The 26,620-nt window shown below is 34.5% G+C and overlaps 3 protein-coding genes across 7 annotated transcripts in view; 2 read left to right on the top strand and 1 right to left on the bottom strand.

Annotated features, from left to right (window-relative positions):
• Window positions 1-1,279: 1,279 nt before the first annotated feature.
• On the top strand, window positions 1,280-25,071 carry LOC125061572. 4 transcript variants are annotated; one of them, XM_047667049.1, is made up of 6 exons: window positions 1,280-1,442; window positions 1,692-1,787; window positions 2,102-2,144; window positions 5,062-5,110; window positions 5,579-5,897; window positions 14,424-14,554. In XM_047667049.1, the coding sequence occupies exons 1-6, from the start codon at window positions 1,367-1,369 to the stop codon at window positions 14,537-14,539; spliced, it is 699 nt and encodes a 232-aa protein (XP_047523005.1). In that variant the 5' UTR covers window positions 1,280-1,366; the 3' UTR covers window positions 14,540-14,554. The 4 variants fall into 4 exon arrangements, with proteins under 4 accessions (XP_047523005.1, XP_047523006.1, XP_047523004.1 ...); XM_047667050.1 differs by lacking the exon at window positions 14,424-14,554 and adding an exon at window positions 24,972-25,071 and having other exon boundaries at window positions 1,281-1,442; window positions 1,692-1,718; window positions 5,579-6,119; XM_047667048.1 differs by lacking the exon at window positions 14,424-14,554 and adding an exon at window positions 24,972-25,071 and having other exon boundaries at window positions 1,281-1,442; window positions 5,579-6,119.
• Window positions 2,304-26,620, top strand: part of LOC125061571 — a 35,493-nt gene continuing 11,176 nt past the window's right edge. Inside the window, exons 1-4 of one of the 2 annotated variants that reach the window (XM_047667047.1) lie at window positions 2,304-2,914; window positions 20,521-20,657; window positions 23,760-23,808; window positions 24,429-24,747. In XM_047667047.1, the coding sequence (XP_047523003.1) occupies window positions 20,569-20,657; window positions 23,760-23,808; window positions 24,429-24,747 (457 nt within the window). In that variant the 5' untranslated portion in view covers window positions 2,304-2,914; window positions 20,521-20,568. Of the gene's footprint in view, window positions 2,915-20,520; window positions 20,658-23,759; window positions 23,809-24,428; window positions 24,748-26,620 lie in introns of those variants that run through there. The other variant, XM_047667045.1, reaches the window with a different exon arrangement.
• Window positions 6,441-7,626, bottom strand: LOC125061573 (growth-blocking peptide, long form-like). Its single transcript, XM_047667052.1, has one exon. It carries the CDS (start codon window positions 7,075-7,077, stop codon window positions 6,598-6,600), a length of 480 nt encoding a protein of 159 aa, XP_047523008.1. The 5' UTR covers window positions 7,078-7,626; the 3' UTR covers window positions 6,441-6,597.

Raw genomic sequence — 26,620 nt, 5'->3', positions numbered from 1 at the left:
CTTCGTTCCTCCTTAATGTGATTTTACTTAGCCTACCTTTCTAGTACGTACCAACATGAAACATTTTGCTAGGCTACCCCAGAGAATGTTCAGTTTTCCGGAATGAAAACCTTTTTGGTTACCCCTACAATAATCCATTCTTGTTCAACTATAACAATAAAACCCGTTTATTTCCAATTTTTAGAAATGTGGAATATAGAGTTTAGATTTGTTATATAATAGACTAGCCGTTTCCCGCCCGCTTTGCTGGGCGAATTAAAATAGGAAATAAATAAAATTTTATGTTTCATTATTATCGAGTTTTTAACAGATGTTAACGTTTTGAGGTTCTAGGAAGCCTCCCCGAATGTTTCCGCGGTGAAGTCCGTATGTATAAATTTTCATAAAAGTAAAACAGCAATAAAAAAATTAAGGAACGTTGGAATTTAAAAAATAAATAACCATAAACCATCTAGGATCGGATAGCAGTAGTTTCATGTCGATACGATCAGTGGTTTAGGTGTGACGTTTTAGGCCTCAAACGAAGACCATTTTTCTTATATATATATAGATTTATGTTAAATAATATTTTTACGCAATACCATAACTTCCTTCTGTTGATTGATTGAGGTCTTGGTCTTTGACCCCTTCACGGGTAAAGGCGGCGACATTTTTCCAAATATCTCTTCATTAACGTATTAAATTATTCATGGCTTTCTTTCTCCATTCGCTTCCTAAGGTTTCTATATCTTCTAACCAGCTTTTATTAAGGTTTTCTTGTCCTTCTTCCTCTAGGTCCATTCATGTTCATAAACAAAAAGCACTTTCGAAAAAATTATGTAGGTATTGATTGCGTAATTATTAATCTGAATATTACAACATAATAAAGAAACCACGAATAAAGAATACCCTTTACCAAATTAACCGTATTAAAAAAAATATGATTTTTATAAAAACCTTACACAACTGCTTTTATTAGTATTAAAAATACAAGTCGATACGGTATTATTATCTGACACTAGATGGCTCTAGGTGTCTTACGGAATGTTTTTACTTATGATTAATGTACATAAGCAGAACAAGATGGCGCTGTAGGTTCTAAAAGTTACAATAAAATTTCCGCGGCTAAATAAAATTTCGAACAAACAGCAGTATAACAGTTATAATATATGAAAAAAATATATTAATGTTACTATAATCTATTACGATATATATACTAAATGGTATACATTACTATATTGTCAAGTTCTAGGTAATTTACGTACGTCTAGACATATATAACAGAGGAGACAATTGCAGGCTCAGTTAACCGGTTTCAGAACGAGGAAAAAATAGCTTACTTCATCTTAGAACATTCGTAACAACGTACGTGTTTTACGAAAACAAAATGTCATTAAAAACTACGTTAGTTTTATTATGTGCCAGTATTTTAATTAGTTGTGTTGCCGGAAAAACAAAACATGGTGAGTTATTTTATAATTTAACTTAAGAACTTTTTGGACATACCAAGTGACACAAAAAAATTTAAGGTTTTTAAACCTATTTCAAATTTGAAATGCATTTCGGTAGAAATATTTAGTATCAAGTAATTGTAGGTTTAATTTAAGGAAACTATTTAAAGAATTAATACTTAAAAAATTGAAATGTAAACTGTGATAAAACAACTAAAGGTCCTCAAGTAATATTTTAAAGAATTCAATTTTTTTTTTTAGAATCTGCGAAACCGCCAACCGATCAAGGTAATAATGATGAGTTAGAAAACACAGCAAGAGAACGTAAACCCAGGCAATATTCGTCTAATTATTATGGCGAGTAGTCTTCAATATCTTTTTAAACGTACTACATATAAGCATTAATTAGTTGATTAGTCTTGACGAAATATTTGAACCTTATAAAACATAAATAAGATATTTGAGTATTTGTTCTTTATCAGCAAAATTTAAATTTAGAATTCCTGTTCTGACTTGAGAGCCTCCCACGGTACTGGGTAAACATTTCTGTTTTGTTGATATTTTTTTATTCTTTGCTGTGAACCTAGGGCCTCTGTTACGGCAGTAACTAGACACGAACATTAGCTAATTAATGATACTTCTGTCGTTAAATTTCAAATTAATTATTTTAGGTACTCAAAATGGCTACGCCCCCCAAGGAACAAATCAAAATGTGTAAGTATTTAATTTTAAAACAAACGAAATTGATTAAGAGCTTATAAGGTCGTAAAAGGCTCCGGCATTGAACAAGGAATTAACTTTTTATGTACGCAGTTAACACTTGCTAGTTGCTAGTGTCAGTGTAACACTAAGAGTCGTAGCTAAGCCTAACTTCGCACTTCTTTACGCACAATGCGCGTATAAGTGTGTAAATTGAGTTCACACTACACTAAGCCTGACTTATGTCAAATATCATTTTTTTTCTCACATTGGTTGCATGGAAGAGATCGCTCGAAAGCGATAAGGCCGTTGCCCTCCTTTTCATTTAATTATATCAACTGTATTATAGTTCTGTATGCAACGAAGTGTTAGTAAATATTGATGATGATTAGAGATCTATTATACAACGTCATTGTATCAGTTTGATTCTGAAATCATTCGTAAATAAATAAAAATCTTCTAAAATATCTAGACGTTATGAATACTCTACAAACATGGAATGTCATAGATGTCAATACATCCAGACGTATTGGTGTTTAATGTCTTTTAATAATCCTGCTTTAATAGCTGTACCAGACTTTGTAGCATGGGGCAAAGTTATGATCCCTTTATTCATGTTATGATCCATTTATTGAATTAATATTAATTAAGAAAAAATTGGTTTAGTATTTGACGGCTTTAATTAATTATGTAAGCACTAACAAATTCCTACGTAGTATAACATTTACAAATATTTATTTTACAAATTAAATTGTAATGTCAGTAAACAATGACTACATTATGAAGTCAAAAGCCCTCATTCGCTAGTTAGATCTGCTTCGTTATACTTGTACAATGTGTAAATTTTCATATGTTATATATATATATTTTATATGTTTGATATATAAAATACACGCAAATCCACGTGTCTACTTACGTATAAGGTAAGCGTTAAATATACAAAATTTGGGGATAAACCCGGTTAAAAATCACATTAAATAAATCTTAAAATTCATTGGGATTTTTTTAGTATTTATAATGTTTTGTTTATAATCAGACTAAAATTTTAATAAAAACACGTCCGTGAATTTTAATGTGCAAATCGAAGGAGCAAGGCATGAGGAAAACGTACCCGTCTCAAATGTGCGTCATTATTGCAAATAATATTAGCAGTAGATTTTAGTAGTTTTAATTCTTTATATGTTTATAGAATATATTATATCTATATCTATCTATTTATTATTAATGTACATCATATATATGTTAACGTAAAATTGTAAATACCGTTAGATTGTAATCTATCTCGCGAGATTATAAACTGTCGAAAGATTGTGAACTCAAGGTACTGCTTACAATTTAACGTATTAAAGAAAAAACTGTTTAACCGGATTGAAGTTATGTATTATTATAAATCAGCGCGCGAGGTGCGTACCGTTTCACAATTTGACGATTTCACTTCGATAGATTATAATCTACCGAATAATAATACGTTAAATAGTAAGCAGTACGTTGAGTTCACAATTTTTCGACAGTTTACAATCTCGCGAGATAGATTACAATCTAACGGTTTTTACAATTTTACGTTGACATATATAATGCATTTTCTAGAGTTGTTAAACTCTATTCTAAAATACTTGACGATTATGGTGAAAATAAATTTTACTAAGATAATAAAAATTCCAATTTTAACTAGGAATTTGTTACTTTACAATGCGGATAGATCCGATAGGTGTTAAACAATGTTTTTTTTTTTTAATTATTATTGAAAGTATAAGCTATAAGTGTATTAGTGTGTTAGCACGGAAAAGCATGCGACTTTCAACCTTAAATTCGTGCATTTAAACTCCAGAATCTCATAGTAAACAAGTGAACAAAGATCACGTCCTAGACCTAATAATCAATATGTCAGGCACTTACATATTCAATAAGTTAACTCAATATTACAATGCGACCAACATTAATCATAAATTTATTTAAAATTATACACATTAAAACATGATGGTCACCGTCGGGGGCTAGCCCATTTAGCGTTTATTAGGTATTTTCTTGTTGACTTATTTAGTCATAATATTTATATCTAACTAGCTGGCCTGGCGAACATCGTACCGCCTAACAGTCTATTCTTTATTTTTTTTTTTTAATACCTATTCTGCTATTCGGGACACAGGTCAAGCTAGTAAGATAAAAAAAGAAAGTTGATAGGACAACAAATACATTATGTCAAAAATAAAAAATTGCCTTCCCGGAACCCCTCCACTAACACTTGAACTCTATGCTATGGTATTATATTAAAGTTCAAATTGACTTTTAAATATTATTACGAATATTTTGTATGGGAATATAGAAAAGTTGTTTTTAGACGTTTTCACTCATTTTTTTAAATTTTTCTCTCCGTAAGAACCATCCTCGTACTTCAAAGAATATTATGTAAAAAAAATCAGACAAATAGGCCAAGCCGTTTTCATGTTATGTCGTGACAACGGAAAACCGGTTTCATTTTTATATATATAATATATATAGATAAATAAAATTCTCGTGTCACAATGTACGTTCCCATACACCTCCGAAACGGCTCGACCGATTCTTATGAAATTTTAATTTAAGTCTAAGAATCAGCTACTTTCTATCTTTCAATCCCTAAGTGATACAATACCAATTTTTTCGAAGTTTTTTGTTTGTTTTTTTTTTTTTATGACACAACATACAAAAATACATACAACATACATAATTTTCACCCCTCTACAATCAACCCCTATTTTCTATTATAGTAGATAGTTATTTTTATTGAACTAAAAAAATGTTTCCTAGAAATAATATCAGCTAGTATTATTATAAAATAGCCGAAATTATTCCTCTTAACAAAAACATGTCATACAAGTTTGAGGAATGCTTAGGTAAATAGTGTTTTATATAGACTTAATATGCTTTAATTAAAAAACACTTGTCGTTTCAGAGATGGCTACAATCAAGGCGTACAGAATGGTTACGACGGCTATGGACAGGTTAGTTTTTTTTTCACAGTTTGCAAAATTGTGGGCGTAAAATAATACAACAATTTATCTAGGAAATCAAATTTTCTAGGAAATGTATAAACTTGCGGATTTTGTTATATTCCGGTGATAAGGAGCGTTTAAGTATTACGTAACGAATTTTGGAGGGGGGGGGTCTTTTGTAAAACGTTACGATGCGGGGTGGGGATTGAATTACGCGTTATTGTTAGTATTATTCGACTTTCCAGTACTTTACAAAACACAATGGTAACTTTTAGGTGTATAGAGTCACTAGGTGGTCACGAAACGTTTTATTATACTTGGTTACAGTGCTGAACTTGAGTACAGAAAAACTTTACGGCGCGTTACACGAGGGGGGGAGGGGTCATTAATCTCCAAAAATTGCGTGACGTAACACTTGAACGCTCCCATAGATATATATAGTGATGCTAACGTATTAATGATTATTTCATTTTCCAGCAAAACAGGAACCCCGGTTACATATCTGGTCAGGTCAGGCCTGGCGAATCAGTCTCCATTGGCAATGGCCGTGGCCGTACCAACGTCGTCGCTATAAACTCAGCTGGTGACACAGACTACTACGTCGGTTACACTGATGGAGGAGTTAACACCAATACTGGATACGATCAAGGATACCCCACCAAAAAAGGTCAAGGTCAAAGCGGAATCATTGTTAACAAAAGACCTGATGGTCAAGACGATGTCCTCTTGTGGAATGCCAATAGCAACAAGCAGAGTTCAATAGCAGTAAATAAAGATGGAACTCAGTTATATTCAGGTAATGCTTACGATACCTCTTACCAAACCTACAACCAGCAATCCAATACACCAAAATATCAACAAGGTTATGGTAAGGCAGGTAGAAATGCCTACCAATCATCATCATCTTCAATCTATAGCCAACAAGACCAAGTCTATTTAAATTCACAGAGATACAAATAATTAGTGTTATAATAGATGTGTACCCAAGTTGTGTATCTTCTTGTAAATATTTAAAAAATATATTGTTTACTATATTGAGACTGTGATGAGAATTGCTTTTAAATAATTTCTTAATTTTGGATTAAAAGCTTTATTATAAATTTGCATTTTAATTTTGTACAAACTATAAAGTTAACCTAACAATAATTTAACTATATTTATTTATCTTCATGTTTTTCACCTTAATATATGTATATCTATATCTATATTATATGTCTGTATAGCGTTGATATTTCACACAATTCGAGTAATCACTAAAATCTTTTATACATTTTAATTCTCAAATTATGTTCAATTAATAATATCAATGCCTTATATATTTTAGTGAATAAAACTAATGTTTATAGGTTAATACATTTAATTTGTAGGACATAAAACAATTGCGTTTACATAAGTTTCCACTTTTCCAAATATATAGTTAAATCATACATATTTAAACGTTGATAATATAGCATGCATTTTGTTTGCTTCGTACTTATACGCTAGTTCGCTACCTATTAGAAAGTAGGCTTGCATCGACCGTCTGCAGTTTTCTTAAAACCAGTTGCACAACCACCTGCAAAGTTCTCACGTCCATCTTTATCATCCTTCGTTGTATTACTTGCAACCGTTGTACTGGGTACTGTATAACTTTCTGTAGGCTTGACTTCAGTTTTTTCTGTTGGAAATGCGATGCCAGTACTGGGTGACTCAATATTGATAGCCTCGCTTGACTTTTCTGTAGTTACGAATTCGGTTTTATCAGAATGATGACTTTTTACAACTTCACTGTTTTTTTCTGTAGTTGAAAGTTTCACATCTGTGTCTGGAATAGTGTTCTTCGAATGATGATCATCTTTGTGATGAAGGACACTTCTTATATCTTCTCTTATGTTATGTGCTTTCTCGTGGATGGTTCCAACAACATCCTTGAGGAGGCCTCCATGAGTAGAACACAGAAGAGCACCAACGCAAAGAATTAAAAAATAAATTTTCATTTTTAATTTAAATATTGCTCGTACAGTATAGCAATCTCGACTGTGTCTTATTGCTCTACTTGGACTAAGATATGTACGTAACCTTTTAACCTTATACTTGGAACGAAAGCGATAATGCAAATATATTGCTTCTTAGAATAAAAATATCCTGATAATTTTTATTCAATTTACATTTCATCATCAGTGTCTTTTTACGTTTTTCGTTAAGAATAACAAGCAAATTCATTAAAATATCGTTTGTTCTATATTAATTCTTATAAATATTCATTTCATCTTATCAACTAATAATGCGTACCGAAAACAAAGTATCAGAGCCATTTTATTCTTAGATATTACTTTTCATATGAACATTTCTGGTTCATCACGATCACGAGGTGAATCACGATCGTTCGGGCCATACGGTTTCTGACACCTTCCGGCCCTAGTTAGCTTAAAGCCCTTCATACAACCACCATTTAACTGGGCACGTCCATCTTTTTCATCTTTTGTATTTTCTGTAACTGTTGACATAATTGTTACTTCTGGTTTAGGCGTCTCATTGTCGGAGACTATAATGCCTGTATTACTTTCTTTTGTCACAATAGGGTCAGGATAATCTTCTGCGTTTGAATTAGCCTTATTTCTATAATTTTCTTCATTGCGATGAAAGATGTTTCTTATGTTCTGTCTTATTTCATTTGTTTTTTCTTGTACGGATTCTACTATTTCTTTCAAGAATCTTCCATCAGTAAAGTGGTAGCACAATATAAAAATGAGAAAAAAGATTTTCATTTTACGAACTTTACAACAATTGTCTTAACTGTTCAATGCTTAGAAATAGAAAGGAAGTTATATAAACCTCATATTTTAGAATTGATAAATCTTAAAATGTCTGGCAAAGGTTACGTTGTTATCTTTATGATTCTACAATGTTCTATAATTTTTGTTTTGTTCTAAGATTATTACGCTTCATTTTTTACAATAATAATGGTGACATCTAAGAGAAAACAGTATCTCTTTGCACATAAGCAGACCACATCCACTCCTCATAACTTTAAGACATTTTACATTTGAAACCCCTTTAAGCAATGTACATCGAATGACACGCTCTTAAAGCAGTTATCTCTGGCCACAAATGTATTATTTACAATACATTGCTCTTTAACAAAACACTTGTCATTTTATATTATACTAAGTTAGAGCTAGCTAGTTAGATTTTTGATTGTAGTCTTAACTTATTACCAGAACTGATTGAATACATTTAGGAACATACTTTTACAATTGCTGCCGACATTTACCCAAGTCATCTCTTCTATACCCATCTGCGCAAGCCAAGTTCGGCACCCTTATAATCTGCGATGCATCTACACTATTCTCCGTAGTAGAGGCCTGACGAACCCTCTCATGGAAGTTAAACACCACACCAGCCTCGGCTGTACACAATATAACAAGAACGAACACAAACTTTACGTCCATTTTAACGAGACGTGCTAAACAAACTGCGTCACTGATAAACTACCATGGTCTTCTACATACACCATTTTTATCCATCACACTTCCATCTTCACAGGACACGATGTTTGGAGGCACGTCAATCATCTTTGTTTGAGGAGTGATTCCGTCTTTTTTCGTCGTAGTTTCGACCTCACTTACACGGATCGATAGCTTTAGAAAATCCTTTATGGGGTTAGCGAATATTCCAATTAGGTCCTCGGGCGAGAACGGAGCTGCGTCTGCGCATAAGGAGTACAGAATAATATGGAGCACAAGTAGTTGTAGCGGACGCGTCATATTACAAGAATAGATTCGCTGTTAACGCTAATCAGTTTCTGGCCAGTCAAGGGGACCTTGTTATCTAATCAGTTATTGATTAATAGTTAACCCCGTTTTCCTAGTACTCTAAGTATTTTGCTTTTAAAAACTAAAATGTGCATGTTCATGGAAAATAATTTAACTTAATCTTAAACTTTAAATTACAATTTTTTTTACTGACTACGCGACTTATTGAGGATCTTTTATTTTCAATAATAATTATATCTTAGACATCTTTCAGTAGTCATTCAGTCAGTCTGTTAAGTACTGTTAGAAGAAACCAACTTCAAATTTAATTTATCCGTTTACCTCTGTAACAAAACTCATCTCAATCGGTTCAGTTGTTAGGGCTCTGATTTGTAGACAGTCAAACCCGAACCATGCTTACTTACACCCAAAAGGACGGAACAGTGTTTTTAAATTATATAATTGGGGAATCAATTTATTATGATAAAATAGAGGTAAAATACATTTGGAAAAACCCTATCCTATTATGTGGGCAAATTAATTTTTAGTGGAAAAAATATTTTTTATTTATAGAATTTGATTTTATTATTCAATATAGTCTAAAGTCCTTCGAGGGCGATACAACAATTTTAGCGGTCATACAATATTCGATATCATTTTTATAGTACGATTTGTCTTAAGCCTCAAAATAGGCTTCAGTTTCGGCGATTAGCTCATCATCAGCGCAAAATTTCTGTCCAGCAAGCATTCTTTTTAGATCAAAAAAAAATCGCTAGTGGCCAAATAGCCACGACAATTGACATCAAATAAGAATAAATACATTCTAAATATGTAATTAAGCACATTTAAATTAACACTTTTTACATAACAGGTTGTTAAATTTAATTCAATGACTCAATGTAAAAAATAATAAATCTGTGGCTATTTAGAGTAGGTACTTTTTATTCATCGCTGTAAAAATCTCGTTAGCAAAGCTCGCAATACAGGCTCGGCTCACTGATTTCATCTGTTCGCGAAAAATATAGTTAATTTTCCGCTCATGACTGACCAGTGCTAGACATTTCATATAAAACCAAGAGTTTGAAGATAAAGCATAATTATAGAACCTCCTTGCTTAGTTTAATTACTTACTTACGTATAAATAAGGGAATAAAATTATGAGGAAAATATTAAATACTTACTAATACCCGGCAAATGTCGTTTTGCCATATTTCTAGGAAACATCTTTTTTTGTTCAATAAAAATAACTATCTAGTATAATAAAAAAATAGGGGTTGATCGTAGAGGGTCGACAATTAAGGGTTGTATGTATTTTTGTATGCTGTATTATAAAACAATCAAAACAAAATTCTAAAAATAAATAAAAAAAATTGGGGTGGACACCCCTTACCACTTAAGGGTTTGAAAGATAGTAGCCGATTCTCAGACTAACTGAATATGCATTAAATAATTCATAAGAATCGGTTGAGCCGTTTCGGAGGAGTATGGGAACGAACATTGTGACACGAGAATTTTATATATTTAGAGAAGAACTTTGTTTAATCGGGAATCGAAGTCGCAATATCCGTTAATAAATTAACGGATAATACTTTAACTACTTTGCTTACCGAATAAGAATTGTTTCTGTAAACATAAAAAAATGATTATTAAAACATATGATACTATTTTTGTATGAAAATGAGGAAGGAAACTATTGAAAAAATACTTTATATTATGGCACTGACACATTGATTTTCCTCCTAGTAACGGCCTGCCCGTTACTAGGAGGAAAAACTATATGCTAGGCTTTTGCCAGTAGCAAAATCAATCAAAAACTATAAATAGGCAAATGATGGTATTGAATAGTCGATTTACCGAAAGCTTCAATTCAATGTTGCAATGTGTGTGACGGCTTAAAAATTTCAAAATAATCCAAATATCTTATTCACTCCCTTTAAACTTTTATAGTAAAGAGTTGTCACACTTCACAGGTATATAATAATGCCATCAAAATAACAACTGAGCGCTTATTAAGGCAATTTCTGCCGCGCACCACCACTACGTGGTACCAGCTGCCCACTGAAGTATTTTCGAAGCGGCTTAGAGTCCTTCAAGAAAAGGGCGTATCAATTCTTAAAAGGTAACGCACTCGCGAGCCCACTGGTATTGAGAGTGTCAACATCAGACGAGCCTACTGCCTTTTTGCCCTCTGTTCGATAAAAAAAACCAATGATCGCTACGCCGTACCGGAAAAAGTTGTGAGATCCATGTAATACCAAGGTTATTCAGTCCCTAATTAAGGGACCTTCTGTCTCAAGTTATAACGTAAATAGACCTGACAACATATTATAGTGACCACAACAATATAACAAATCTTATACGTTTTAAATAAATATAGTGTATGTGATAGAGCAGTGTTGGCCTAGTGGCTTCAGCGTGCATTTCTCGTCGTAGCTTCGATCCCCGGCTGTGAACCAATGGACTTTCTTTCTATGTGCGCATTTAACATTCGCTCAAACGGTGAAGGAAAACATCGTGAGGAAACCGACATGTCTTAGACCCAAAAAGTCAGGTACTGGAGGCTGATCACCTACTTGCGTATTAGATTTAAAAATGATCATGAAACAGATTCAGATATCTGAGGCCCAGACCTAAACAGGTTGTAGCGTTCTGTTCTAAACACTAATTGTAATCTAAATTTGAAACTTCTATGTCTCCTAGAAGTTTCTTACAGTTTAGATGATCGGTCACTCGTGTTGTTAGTAGAGTTGTTAGTTTTTACTCATGGGTAAATGTTAGTCACTTGTGGACTCCTCTTGGGTGAAGGCCTGTCCTTTCCACATGTCTCTATCTTTACCAATAGTCTGCTAGTCCTGCTTATTCTATCAAGTCATCAGTGCAGCTAAATAATTATCAAACATTCATTTACGATCTTAAGAAATCGCGTATTAAAATTACTCAATTATATAAATGTACAGCAAAATATTGATTTTCATCGTTTTATTGTAAAGCCATTCCGATGATAGTAAAATCCCAAACATCCTTTGATAATGTTGCCGCTTAATGAAATATGTTGGAAACGCAATGTGAGCTACAAAGCTATTTCATAATTAAAACAACCCCTTTTGGATCATAATATCAGAAACCAAATTTCTGCCAAAGACCGTATTGGAACATTGACAAGTTTATATATTAATAGACTATTTAAAACAATTTTTACGTACTCTAACGTATCTTAACTAAACAATAATAATAATTTCTTTATTTTCTCCCATATAACATTTGCAACAAACAATATGATTACAGAAGGTATTGGGAGACTGGTTTCCAAACTAGGTAAGAACCTGTGATATGGACTACTTATATTAAACTTTTACTGTCACAGCCGATGACGTTGTTATTAAGAACCTAATACAATAGAATTCAGCCTTTGATTTTGGTCAGTATAATATTGTTGTTCTAAACGATGTCGTCGTAAACGGTTTTGACTGTAGTAGTTTTGGTAAGTTGAAAATTACAAAATGCATATGCTACAACCAAACAATTCGACACTTCAAACTTAGCTTAAAATTAGTCATACGAAAATTAGTCATAAAAAATTATGAAATGAATCATATAGTAAATACTGAGTAGTGAAATAGCCAAATGGGCTGTTACCTATACCTAACCAAACCTAAAACTGCCGAACTGCCGATTCCATCATTTACGTATTTTTTTAGTACTGAAGATGTAAGACTAAATAACTAGCCAATTGTTTTTTTAACTACCGTCTACGTTTAAGGCTGCTGCCTCGAATTTCGCGGGCAGCGGGGCGGCAGCGGCTGCGGCGCGGGAGCGAGGCGGCCAACGCATACCTGTTCTCCAAACCAGCGGGCAGATCGCGCGGCACTATAGCGGTGTAGTGTTGTGTTCGTGGTTGTGTAGTCGAGATATTTGTTTTTATTCGCGAACGAAATGTCTAAAAAACGGCGGCAACATCTTTTTTATTCAAATTTTAATCCTAACGCTCGATTTATTGTGGGCAAAAATATGTTATATGCAAAAATATAGTTCCATATGGGTCTCCTTTCAAAGATTGCTGAAATAATTTGCTCTTGCATGTCTGAGGTCATTTTGATTCGTCACAAAAAATATGTACAGCTCTATACTACAATGCATACGCGCAACGCCCGCGTTGCTTGACTGGATTGCACCGCTCGTTACCCGCCCCCGCGCCGCTGCCACGCCGCTGTTTTCGAGAACCGGTCCATTTGATTTTACGCATACTATCCTGCCGCTCCCGCGCCGCGGCCGCCGCCGCCCCGCTGCCCGCGAAATTCGAGGCAGCAGCCTACGGTCGCGCAAATTTACCAACCAGCAAAAAAAAAATACCTGCCTATTATTTTTTTCAACTGATTACAATAACGTCTCGTATATTCAAATAACAATAACATAAGTTCCCTATTTTTTTATTCTATGTGTCATATTATCGGCTAAAGATTGCTGAAATAATTTGCTCTTGCATGTCTGAGGTCATTTTGATTCGTCACAAAAAATATGTACAGCTCTATACTACAATGCATACGCGCAACGCCCGCGTTGCTTGACTGGATTGCACCGCTCGTTACCCGCCCCCGCGCCGCTGCCACGCCGCTGTTTTCGAGAACCGGTCCATTTGATTTTACGCATACTATCCTGCCGCTCCCGCGCCGCGGCCGCCGCCGCCCCGCTGCCCGCGAAATTCGAGGCAGCAGCCTACGGTCGCGCAAATTTACCAACCAGCAAAAAAAAAATACCTGCCTATTATTTTTTTCAACTGATTACAATAACGTCTCGTATATTCAAATAACAATAACATAAGTTCCCTATTTTTTATTCTATGTGTCATATTAGCGGCTAAAGTTAAGTAGGTCGTTTTGAACCCTTCATATCAACAAGATGGCGAAGAATATTTCGCACGAACATTTGAGTAGAATTCAAATTCAACGCACATTCGGTCAGAACGTTTCACCTGCCATAGTTTATTACCTATTCAACGGACTCGTACAAATAAAATTGTATAATGCATAAGCGAATGGCGAGTTTGATTTACGATGGAGCGGGCAGCCTCCAGAGTTACGTTCTGAATAACTAACGCAGTACCGAAAATTTTAGTGTTAAATTGTAAAAGTGTTAATTCATTATTGAGCTAGTACGTGAATAATGTTACAATTGTTGTTTTATATTTTGACGTGACAACGTCTTATAATTCGATGGAGACGGCTGCGCGCACGAAAAAACATGACTCATGCGGCGTTACCTCGCTCTGAGGCGTTCCATTTAAAATTGACATGATTGTATTTATGCGTTTAAATAAATGTAACTTAATCAATTCAATTGTGATTTCCATTAACCTCATTCTGTATATCCAAACAAAATATCTATCAAACAAATAAAATTAAAATTTTCTTTTGAATGTTTGAATGGCAAGATATGTGGCCTGGGCAGCACCGGTGGTAAACTTTTACTGGATACCTCCCCTCCGTAAGGAACCCTAGAACTTGCATAATCTTGCCTAAATTCCATACCATACCAGCACTTCTAATAAACGAACTCTGTTCAAGGGACCTTACAGCTATTAGGTTACACAGAAACGATCAACCAGACGTCGTCCTGGCGTCCGCTTACCTACCAGGTGACGAGGACGTGCCCACTCCAGAACTCGGCCTTCTGGCTGACTACTGTGAGAGGGAGAAACTGGAGCTAATCATCGGGGCGGACTCCAATGCGCACCATACTTTATAGGGTAACGCTAATACCAACACTCGAGGTGAGGATATGCTTAATTTTATACTTAGCAATAACCTTATCTTAGCAAACAACTGCTCAAAACCAACTTTTATCAACGCGCACTCGCAAACTATTATTGATTTAACAATGGTAACTGCTGGTCTGTCAGATCACATACACGACTGGCACGTATCCAGCGAGTTATCATGCTCGGATCATAGGTGGATCCGCTTTGCAATCAAAGGGGAGCTACCTAAACCTCAACCTAGACGTATACCGCGGAGAACCGATTTGGTAAAATTTTATAGACTTATTAGCTCCGAGGTAGACAAATATAGAAGATATAGACAAAACTGTAAACAACCTAACGTCCCTACTCCTGACAAGCTATGAACGGTCGTGTCCTCTCACCATACCAAGATGGGGGGGAGACATAACTGGTGGTGCCCTGAACTGGAGAGACACCGACGGAAGGTCAGGAAGCTGTTCAATAGAGCACTGAACACACGGTTACCCACCGACTGGGACAAGTACACGGTCGCGAGAAGGCGATTCAAAAAACTCTTACCACCAGTATTGAAAACAACAACCAGTCAACCAGGGTGAAATCATGCCTCTCCAGAGATACCAATCACTCGATCGGTTGTCTTAAAAAACCTGACAATTCATTTACAAAAACTGATTCAGAAACATGTGAACTACTACTGGCAACACACTTTCCGGGTTGCATAATAGCCAACGAACAGGCCTGGCAACCATACTCAGAGAGAGCCACCGACAGCTCAGACTGGCAAGTAGCTCACAAAATAATCACTAATGAAAAAGTAACGTGGGCAATCAATTCCTTCCTACCATTGAAAGCGACTGGCTTGGACGGCATCTTCCCAGGTCTACGAAGATGGAGTGGGAACTTAATAGTAGACTATCTTGTCTCTGTCTTCCGAGCCTGTATAGCCCACCGGTACATTCCCTTGAAATGGAGAGAAGTAAAAATCATATTCATCCCAAAACCAGGTAAAGAGGACTATACCCAAGCGAAGTCCTTCAGGCCCATTAGCCTTACTTCATTCTTCTTAAAAACGATGGAGAGGCTGGGAGACCTGGAGATACGCAGCCGGGTATCGCTATCCAAATTCCTACACCCTAATCAACATGCCTATAGCTCGGGCAAATCAACGGACTCATCACTCCACAACGTCGTGTCTCGCATTGGCCACTCCCTGAAGTTAAAGCAGTCAACCCTTGTGCATTCATTGACATCGAAGGCGCTTTTGACAAAACAAACTTCACGAGCATAACCAGAGCACTACGGACATGTGGAGTACCATCAACCCTTACTGCTATACAGTTCACGGTAAACTCCACAACACGAGGCATTGTCAGCAGGGGATGTCCACAGGGAGGTGTTCTATCGCCGCTACTGTGGAACCTTGTAGTTAATAACTTATTATCGATCGCCTTTTATCAATGCAAAAAGATGCTAGGCGTGAAATGGAGCTTGTCGCCTAAGATAACATTATGGTTATACACTGCCATAATCAGGCCATTGCTAGCCTACGGAGCCCTTGTTTGGTGGCCCAGAACAGAACTTCAAACGGCAATTACCAAACTTGGACGCTTCCAAAGGCTTGTTTTGTCCGCTGCTAGCGGTTGCATGAAAACAACACCAACTGCAGCAATGGTAATGGCCCTGCAGATCTTACCCCTGGACCTACACATTCAGCAGGAGGCAGCCCTGGCTGCTATCAGGCTTATGGTACTGAATCTATGGGGAAAAAAATCACTATAATGCACAAACAGCGATTCTCAACAGGGCAATAGAATGCCAACCTCTTATTGCTGCGCCCTGTGATAGAATCACTAACCAACTAATATTTAACAGAAGATATCACATACAACTGAGAGAAGAGGAACATGATCGGTCGACCATGAATGAGATACGTATATATACAGACGGATCCAAAACAAGGTCTGGCTCAGGCGCTGAAGCATGAAGCACTGGAGGTCATAACCCAAACCAATAGGGTTACCTTGCAGTGGATAAAGGGACACAGTGGATCTCTCGGCAATGGTGCTGCAGACGAGCTTGCGAGAAGAGGCTCAGGAATGATGCCTGCTGGCCCGTATCCGCTCCTCCCTTTGCCCTTCTCGCTGGTGCGAAGCTGGATTCGCCAAAGATCCGCTGAACTCCAGCAACAACGATGGTCGCACAGTGCGGCCTGCAAACAATCCAAAATGGCTCTGCCAGCAGTTAACCCGCAACTGACAAAGCGACTACTAAGCTTAAATAGAACCAACCTTAAAACAATGATAGGAACAATAACGGGTCATTGCCTCCTAAATAAACATCTTTTTGTCCTAGGCGCGACAGACAGCCCTGTGCAGAGGCTGTTTCAGCGCAGAGGAAACAGTCACCCACGTAGTCCTGGAATGCGAGGCTGTGGCTAATCAACGTGAAAAAATCCTCGGAACGATGAGGTCGCTCCGGGAAACCTGTGAAGTGCCCAGGAGACTTCTGTGCTTCTGGAAGGAGCTAGGCTGGCTAAATTAGCCAGGACTCGTACGCACAACGGATCAATTAGGAGTCTAATTGCGGAGAAAGGAGACCTACTACCTAACCCTTTCGTTTGAAAAATGCAACCATTCCATCAGTATTTTCTTATGACGTTGTCACGTTCAACTATCGTCAGTAAACCGACTTTACAGACAACCGATTTTTTTTTATATAACATCGCTCTTCCGATGTTAAGTGACACATAGCCAGAAGGGACGCTAGTGCGTTGCCGGCCGGTAAACGAGGCATTTCGCATTAAGGTTTCGTGGAATTTTAGACTCAGCTTTGTTAGTAACAGGAATTGCTGTCCCCAACATGGAGCATGTAGATAATAATGTAATTTACCACAAGTTTAATAAAGCTAGTATCTCTTGACATAGTAACTATATAGTCTAGTCGACAAGTTGAAAATGGTACAAAATAGAGATACTGCTCTTAAAATTATGTGCGATACCTCATTGGATCCGGAATGACGTCTAGAAAAATGTGCTAAAAGCGTGTATTAGCACATAAAAAAATGCAAAAGTGATACAACTAAAGATGAAAAAAAATGGCATTTCGTTTTTTGCCAATATTTAATAAACTATTAATATTTAAGAAATTTTAAAAAAGATTCTGAAAGAGGAGGAAATTTCCAATAAAAAGTTGCTAACTATTGGAACTCTATCTCCATTATTTATAATTTTAATTTAACGCTGAAAATAGGTCTGCGCGTGACAGTTTTAGGATTCGCGCGTGGCGTCAAAAGCGAGTACGGCACATTAATTAATTTATTTAAGGTATTCAATTTTTTTTTTTTTAAATTTGAAAAAATTATGGTGTGTTCTGAACACTATATTTAATTTAATCCCGTTGGAAATTTTACTTAAAGTTAATTTTTCAACAAGTTAAACAATTGTTAACTAACGAAATTTTCTCGTACGACCGTCTTAATTGTAAGTGAAAAAAAATGTTTAAATAGTGGTCGTAAAAATATTTCGCTTCGTAGAGCCTTTCTTACATACATATTTAACAAGATCGTGCCATAAAAATTAAAGAAATATTTATACTTTGTTTCTAACAATTTTTTTACTTAAACAAAAACTTAAAAATCCAAGAAATGTTGTTAAAAAAAATTTTTTTTTCTAAATCATCATATTATCGTTTTTTTATTAATACAAGATATTTATTGATTTGCAAAAAAAAATTTCCCGCCATTTGTTGAAAATTTTTTTTTAAACAAATTGATTAAATCAATATTTAAAAAAAAAATCACATCTTTATTACATTGCAAATATTATGATTTTTAAAAAAAATTTTTTTCCTAAATAACAAATTTTTATTGTTTATAATCGTTTTTTGATTTTTCTATTGTTTCAATACTTAGTTAAGAATTTTTTTTTTCTAAAATCATAATTGACAGTCCTCTATAAAGTAACAAAAAAATTTTTTTTTATCAACAATTCTTTTGTTTATTAACTTACCAATTTGTTATAAACAAATTTTCAACTTTTTTTTATTTTTTTTCTAAAACTTCTAAAATTAACAAAAACAACCATATATAACAAAGTATAGAAAATTTTTTTTTTTTTTTTTTTAATAAAAGTAATATTCATGATAATCAAAAAGTTTAAAAATTTTTTTTTCTTAAACCGCGGTCTGATGTTTATACATAAAAACAAACGAATCATTTCGTATAGTCTAACATAACGAGAGATGGTAGGCGTGGCTTTGATTGGACAAGATTTGCAGTTGACACAATCAAACGAAACGCGACATATAAATCACGTGCTACACGAGAGCAGTGCTCAAACTCTATATATTCTAAAACATTGTCAGAGCACCAGTTTTTTCTAAGCAATTAAATTCCCGTAAAGAAAACATTGTAAAGAAGTTACAGTTTCTTAAGGCCACCCTATGTGGAACCAGCTGCGCACTAAAGTATCTCCGACCCATTTGACTTAGGGTCCTACAAGAAAAGAGCATCAATTCTTAAAAGGCCGGCAACGCACTTGCAAGCTTTCTGGCATTGTGAGGAGATCTCTATAATATTTCAAACCATACTATCAAGTAATTGTAGGTTTGATTTAAGTAATATATTTAAAGAATTAATACTTAAAAAATTGAAAGGTAAACTATGATAAAACGCCTAAAAGTCACATTTTAAAGAATTCAAATATTTTTTTTTATACAATCTGCGAAACCGCCAACCGATCAAGGTAATAATGATGAGTTAGAAAACACAGCAAGAGAACGTAAACCCAGACAATAATGTCGAGTAGTCTTCAATATCTTATTAAACGTACTATAAGCATTAATTAGTTGATTAGTCTTGACGAAATATTTGAACCTTATAAAACATTTAAATAAGATATTTGAGTATTTGTTCTTTATCAGCAAAATTTAAATTTAGAATTCCTGTAATGACTTGAGAGCCTCCCAAGGTAGAGTCAGACACATTTCTGTTTTGTTGATATTTTTTTATTCTTTGCTGTGAACCTAGGGCCTCTGTTATGGCAGTAACTAGACACGAACATTAGCCAATTAATGATACTTCTGTCGTTAAATTTCAAATTAATTTTTTTAGGTACTCAAAATGGCTACGCCTCCCAAGGAACAAATCAAAATGTGTAAGTATTTAAGTTTAAAACAAACAAAATTGACTAAGAGCTTATAAGGTCGTAAAAGGCTCCGGCATTGAACAAGGAATTAACTTTTTATGTAGACTGTTAACACTTGCTAGTGTCAGTGCAACACTAAGAGTCGTAGCTAAGCCTAACTTCACACTACTTTACGCACAATGAGCGTATAAGTGTGTAAATTGAGTTCACACTACACTAAGCCTGACTTATGTCAAATATCATATTTTTTTCTCACATTGGTTGCCTGGAAGAGATCGCTCTAAAGCGATAAGAAGAAGAAATTAAAGATTGAAATTGATATTAAACTTAAAAATGAAAATTTAACATAGTCCTACATTTAGTTAGTGAAAAAAGTATAATTTACATATTATTCATTATAAAAACTTTGTTTTTGATGGTTTCACTTCCACTAGTTTTTTTTTAAATCATTCGTAAATAAATAAAAATCTTCTAAAATATCTAGACGTTATGAACACTCTGCAAGCATGAAATGTCACAAATGTCAATACAACCAGACGTATTGGTTTTTAATGTGTTTTAATAATCCTGCTTCAAATAACTGTCCCAGACTTTGAAGCATGGGGAAAAGGTATGATTTGTACAAATTGAATTAATATTAATTAAGAAAAAATAATTCGTTTAGTATTTGATGGCTTTAATTAATGCTATGTAATCACGAACAAATTCCTACGTAGTATAACATTTACTAATATTTTTTTTACAAGTTAAATTGTAATTGTCATCAACTGTCAAATGTCAGTAAACAATGACTACATTATGAAGTCAAAAGCCCTCATTCGCTAGTTAGATCTGCTTCGTTATACTTGTACAATGTGTAAATTTTCATATGTTATATATATATATTTTATATGCTTGACATATAAAATACACGCAAATCCACAGCCCTACTTAAAGATGAGGTAAGCGTTAAATATACAAAATCACATTAAATAAAACTTAAAATTCAATGGGAAATTTTTAGTATTTATAATGTTTTTTTTTTATAATCAGACTAAAATTTTAATAAAAACACGTACGTGAATTTTAATGTGCAAAACGAAGGAGCAAGGCATGAGGAAAACGTACCCGTCTCAATTGTGCGCAAATAATATTAGCAGTAGATTTTAGTAGTTTTAATTCTTTATATGTTTATTAGACCAGTGCCGATAATTTTTGAAACCTAAAAAAATAATTGTAGGATGAAACCTATTGGAAAAGAAGGAGAATATTATAAAAATTAAAGGAAAAATAATTTACGGGTGATCTGAGGTCGGGAAGAGGTAGGGGGGTTAGTTTTAAGGGTAAAAAACGGTTTATCTCGATTTCCGGTAAAACTAAAAGTCCTATCGGTAATAAAAAGATCTATAACTTTTGTATTCACACATTTTTCACATAACCTCAAAATTTATGTGAAAAATTCAAAAAACCAAGTTTTTGGTTTTTAATTTTTATCTTTTACAAATTTCTTTTTTTTTAACGAAATTTGGTGAAAACTTACCTTTCTATATACCAAATACGCTGTAATTTATTTGATTAAAAATATTTATTTTTTCACCTTATTTTGAATGAATATCGAAAAAACACCCTAATTTTCAATCGAAAATTCACCCGTCAAAATATCAGCTTTTTACAAAAACTTGGTGTGCTTTCAGTTCGTTGAAATCTCTACTTTCCTATGGTAAAAAAATATATATAAGATTCGTAGGGAAGGGGATGACGGGTCTGGGCGTTACTGCATACGATGTTTTGCATTTTCTGAGAAGATTTACTATTGTAATGTATATATCTTCTTGTGGAATTCGCTCCCATTCTTCAATCAACGCTTCAGTGAGCTGATGCAGTGTTTGAGGTGTTATCGGACGCTTCCGGATGCGCCTGTCAAGCAAGTCCCAAATGTGTTCAATTGGATTTAGGTCAGGGCTCATGGAAGGCCACTCCATTACACGGATTTCCTGCTGTCGTAAGTAATCTGACGTGATGGCTGCAGTATGCGGCCTGGCATTATCTTGCATTAAAAGAAAATCTGGGCCCATACCATATGTTGCGGGCCAAACATGATCTTCGAGCACATTTTCAATGTAAGTTTGAGCACACAAGCCCCCGGGAACAACGACGAGATCTGTGCGCTCGTCCAAACTAACTCCGCCCCAAACCATCACAGAGCCACATCCAAATTTGTCATATTCCTGGACTGCTGCTGCACTGTATCGCTCGCCTGGGCGTCTGTAAACACGGAGACGACCATCGCAACGTGTTAGACGGAATCGTGATTCGTCAGTAAAAAGCACTGGCCTCCAATGTCGAAGTTGCCAATTAGCGTGATTTTGCGCGAACTGTCGGCGAGCTTGTCTATGTTGAATTGTTAGACGCACAGCCCGAACTGGTCGGCGTGATCTCAAATTGGCTTCCAACAACCTATTTCTTACCGTCTGGTCGGAAATTTCTACACCAGTAGCCGTCCGGTGCGGTTACGTAAAGCACAGTTGACGATGTAGCGATCTTGCAAACGTGTAGTTTTTCTCTTTCGACCTTGACCACGCCTTCGTGAGTATTCTCCCGTCTCACGGTATCGCTTCCAAAGTCTGTAGATAGCAGAAGGGGCTACTCCTAGATCATTTCCTACATAACGCATAGTTCGACCCTCTTCAAGCAAAGCGATAGCTCGGGAGACATGCAATTCAGTCAGATCTGGCATTATGGCCTAAACTCACTCGCTTCAATGAATAACAATACTCAAAAGGCTCACTTCAATTTCTATTAATACTCAAAAGATTGAAAAAAACTACTTAAAATGTGTTTTCTGTGATTAGAAAGTAATGAATATTCAAAGACGTCACTTAGTTTTTCGTCTACAATGCACATTTTAATTTTTTTTAATATAAAAAATTCCAAATTGAATTTTTTTATTAATTGTAGTAATTAACAAATTAACAAGGTAAAAAATAGCGTACAAGTTAATTTAAATCTAATTTTAGTTTAAGCAATAGAAAGGAGAAAAATCTTGTTCCGCTAATTGTTTTGAGCAGTATATTATATCTATTTATTTATTTATTATTAATGTACACCATATATATAATGCATTTTCTTGAGTTGTTAAACGCTATTCTAAAATACATGAATTGTCATGTCATAATTGTATGGTGAAAATAAATTTTACTAAAAATAATAAAAATTCCAATTTTAACTAGTAATTTGTTACTTTACAATGCGAATACACCCGATAGATGTGTAACAATGTTTTTTTTAATTATACTTGAAAGTATAAGCTATAAGTGTATTAGTGTGTTAGAACGGATAATCATGCGACTTTCAACCTTAAACTCGTGCGCTTAAACTCCAGAATCAACAAGTGAACAAAGTTCACGTCCTAGACCTAAAAATCAATATGTCGAGCACTTACTTATTCAATAAGTTAACTCAATATTAAAATGCGACCAACGTTAATCATCAATCTATTTAAAATTATACACATTAAAACATGATGTTCACCGTCCGGGGCTAGCCCATTTAGCGTTTATTAGGTATTTTCTTGTTGACTTATTTAGTCATAATATTTATATCTAATATATAAAATTCTCGTGTCACAATGTACGTTCCCATACACCTCCGAAACGGCTCGACCGATTCTTATGAATTATTTTATGCATATTGAGTTCTTATGAATTTAAAAATTTAAATCTAAGAATCAGCTACTTTCTATCTTTCAAACCCCTCAGTGATACAATACCAATTTTTTTCGTAATTTTTTGATTGTTTTTATTTTTTTATGACACAACATACAAAAATACATACAATCCGTGATTTTCACCCCTCTACAATCAACCCCTATTTTCTATTATAGTAGATAGTTATTTTTATTGAACTAAAAAAATGTTTCCTAGAAATAATATCAGCATTATTATAAAATAGCCGAAATTATTCCTCTTAACCAAAACATGCCATACAAGTTTGAGGAATGATTAGGTAAATAGTGTTTTATATAGACTTAATATGCATTAATTAAAAAACATTTGTCGTTTCAGTATTGGCCAGCATCAAGTCATACAAAATGGTTACGACGACTATGGACTGGTTAGTTTTTTTTTTACAAGTTTTTTGTGAGTGTTCATTGATCCTATCATATTTACGTTTTACATGCAAAGCATTAATAAACTAGACTTAAAGGATTCTTTTTAAATTTATTAATAATATAATAAATTATTATTCTCTATATAATTATTTCTTATTAATAAAGTTTTTTCGGCTACAGTTTGACCTATTATGTTATTTGAAGTTGAAAAAAGAGTGACTTTTATGTTTCTTATATTGTACGTTACCAGACATAATGTGGACATGTCACCGGAATGTAACAAAATCCGCAGTCGCAAAATCCGTTCAAGTATTACGTAACGAATTTTGGATGGGGGGGGGGGATAAAACGTTACGGTACGTACGTTACACGTTACGGTTAACATAATGGTAACTTTTAGGTATAAAGAGTCACTGACTAGGTGGTCACGAAACGTTTTATTATACTTGGTTACAGTACTGAACTTGGGTACAGAAAAACGTTACGGCGCGTTACACGGGGGGAGGGGGGGAGGTTCAATAACCTTCAAAAATTGCGTGACGTAATACCTGAACGCTCCCATAGTATATATGTTTAGATATATTAGTGATGCTAACGTATTAACGATTATTAAATTTTTCAGCAAAACAGGAACCCCGGTTACATATCTGGTCAGGTCAGGCCTGGCGAAGCAGTCTCCATTGGCAATGGCCGTCGCCATACCAACGTCGTCGCTATAAATTCCGCTGGTGACTCAGACTACTACGTCGGTAACACTGATGGAGGAGTTAACACCAATAATGGATACGATCAAGGATACCCCACCGAAAAAGGTCAAGGTCAAAGCGGAATCATTGCTAACAAAAGACCTGATGGTCAAGACGATGTCCTCTTGTGGAATGCCAATGGCAAGAAGCAGAGTTCAATAGCAGTCAATAATGATGGAACTCAGTTATATTCAGGTAATGCTTACGATACCTCTTACCAAACCTACAACCAGCAATCCAATACACCAAAATATCAACATGGTTATGGTAAGGCAGGTAGAAATGCCTACCAATCATCATCATCATCAATCTATAGCCAACAAGACGAAGTCTATTCAAATTTACAGCGATACAAATAATTGGTAATATAATAGATGTGCACCCAAGTTGTGTATCTTCTTGTAAATAAATAAAAAAATATATTGTTTACCCTATTAAAACGTATCTAACAAATGGAGACTGTGATGAGATTTTGCTTTTAAATAATTTCTTAATTTTGGATTAAAAGCTTTATTATAATTATAATTAATTTTGTACAATCTATAATATAATAACCTAACAATCATTTAACTGTATCAATATTTATCTTCATGTTTTCCACCTTATTTTATGTATATCTGTATATATATATTATATGTCTGTAAGCGTTGATATTTCACACAATTTGAGTAATCACTAAAATCTTTTATACATTTTAATTCTCAAATTATGTTCAATTAATAATATCAATGCTACTACCTTTTATATTTTACTGAATAAAACTAATTTTTATAGTTAGTACATTTAATTTGTAGTACATATAACAATTACGTTTACATAAGTTTCCACTTTTCCAAATATATACATAGTTAAATCATACATATGTAAACGTTGATAATATAGCATGCATTTTGTTTGCTTCGTACTTATACGCTAGTTTGCTTCCTATTAGAAAGTAGGCTTGCATCGACCGTCTGCAGTTTTCTTAAAACCAGTTGCACAACCACCCGCAAAGTTCTCACGTCCATCTTTATCATCCTTCGTTGTATTACTTGCAACCGTTGTACTAGGTACTGTAAAACTTTATGTAGGCTTGGCTTCAGTTTTTCTGTTGGGAACGCGATGCCAGTACTGGGTGACTCAATATGCATAAAATAATTCATAAGAATCGGTCGAGCCGTTTCGGAGGAGTATGGGAACGAACATTGTGACACGAGAATTTTGTTTAATCGGGAATCGAAGTCGCAATATCCGTTAATAAATTAAAGGATAATAGTTTAACTACTTTGCTTACCGAATTAGTATTGTATCTAAGCACATAAAAATAAAAAAAATGATTATTAAAACATACGATACTATTTTTGTATGAAAATGAGGAAGGAAACTATTGAAAAAATACTTTATATTACGGCACTGACACATTGATTTTCCTCCTAGTAACGGCCTGCCCGTTACTAGGAGGAAAACTATATGCTAGGCTTTTGCCAGTAGCAAAATCAATCAAAAACTATAAATAGGCAAATGATGGTATTGAATAGTCGATTTACCGAAACCTTCAATTCATTGTTGTGTGTGACGGCTTTAAAATTTCAAAATAATCCAAATATATCTTATTCACTCTCTTTAAATTTTTATAGTAAAGAGTTGTCACACGTTGTTCGAAAACTATTGGAAATCTATCTCCATTATTTATAATGTTAATTTAACGCTGAAAATAGGCCTGCGCGTGACAGTTTTAGGATTCGCGCGTGGCGTCAAAAGCGAGTACGGCACATTAATTAATTTATTTAAGGTATTGAATATTTTTTTTTAAATTTGAAAAAAATATTGTGCGTTCTGATCACTATATTTAATTTAATCCCGTTGGAAATTTTACTTCAAGTTAATTTTTCAACAAGTTAAACAATTGTTAACTAACGAAATTTTCTCGTACAACCGTCTTAATTGTAAGTGAAAATTTTTTTTTTTAATTAGTGGTCGTAAAAATATTTCGCTTCGTAGAGCCTTTTTTACATACATATTTAACAAGATCGTGCCATAAAAGTTAAAGAAATATTTATACTTTGTTTCTAACAATTTTTTTACTTAA

The sequence above is a fragment of the Pieris napi genome, chromosome 23, assembly GCF_905475465.1.
Source record: "Pieris napi chromosome 23, ilPieNapi1.2, whole genome shotgun sequence".
Taxonomy (NCBI): Eukaryota; Metazoa; Arthropoda; class Insecta; order Lepidoptera; family Pieridae; genus Pieris; species Pieris napi.
Note: the sequence above shows the minus strand (reverse complement) of the source record. Positions and strands in the feature narration are given on the sequence as shown.

Bases quoted from the DNA above. Each gene is read 5' to 3' on its own strand.
- LOC125061572 (XM_047667048.1), top strand. From the start codon at position 1,367: ATGTCATTAAAAACTACGTTAGTTTTATTATGTGCCAGTATTTTAATT. The intron at 2,145-5,061 runs GTAAGTATTTAA...TTGTCGTTTCAG, and splicing joins CAAGGAACAAATCAAAATGT to AGATGGCTACAATCAAGGCG. The intron at 5,111-5,578 runs GTTAGTTTTTTT...TTCATTTTCCAG, and splicing joins GTTACGACGGCTATGGACAG to CAAAACAGGAACCCCGGTTA.
- LOC125061573 (XM_047667052.1), bottom strand. From the start codon at position 7,077: ATGAAAATTTATTTTTTAATTCTTTGCGTTGGTGCTCTTCTGTGTTCT.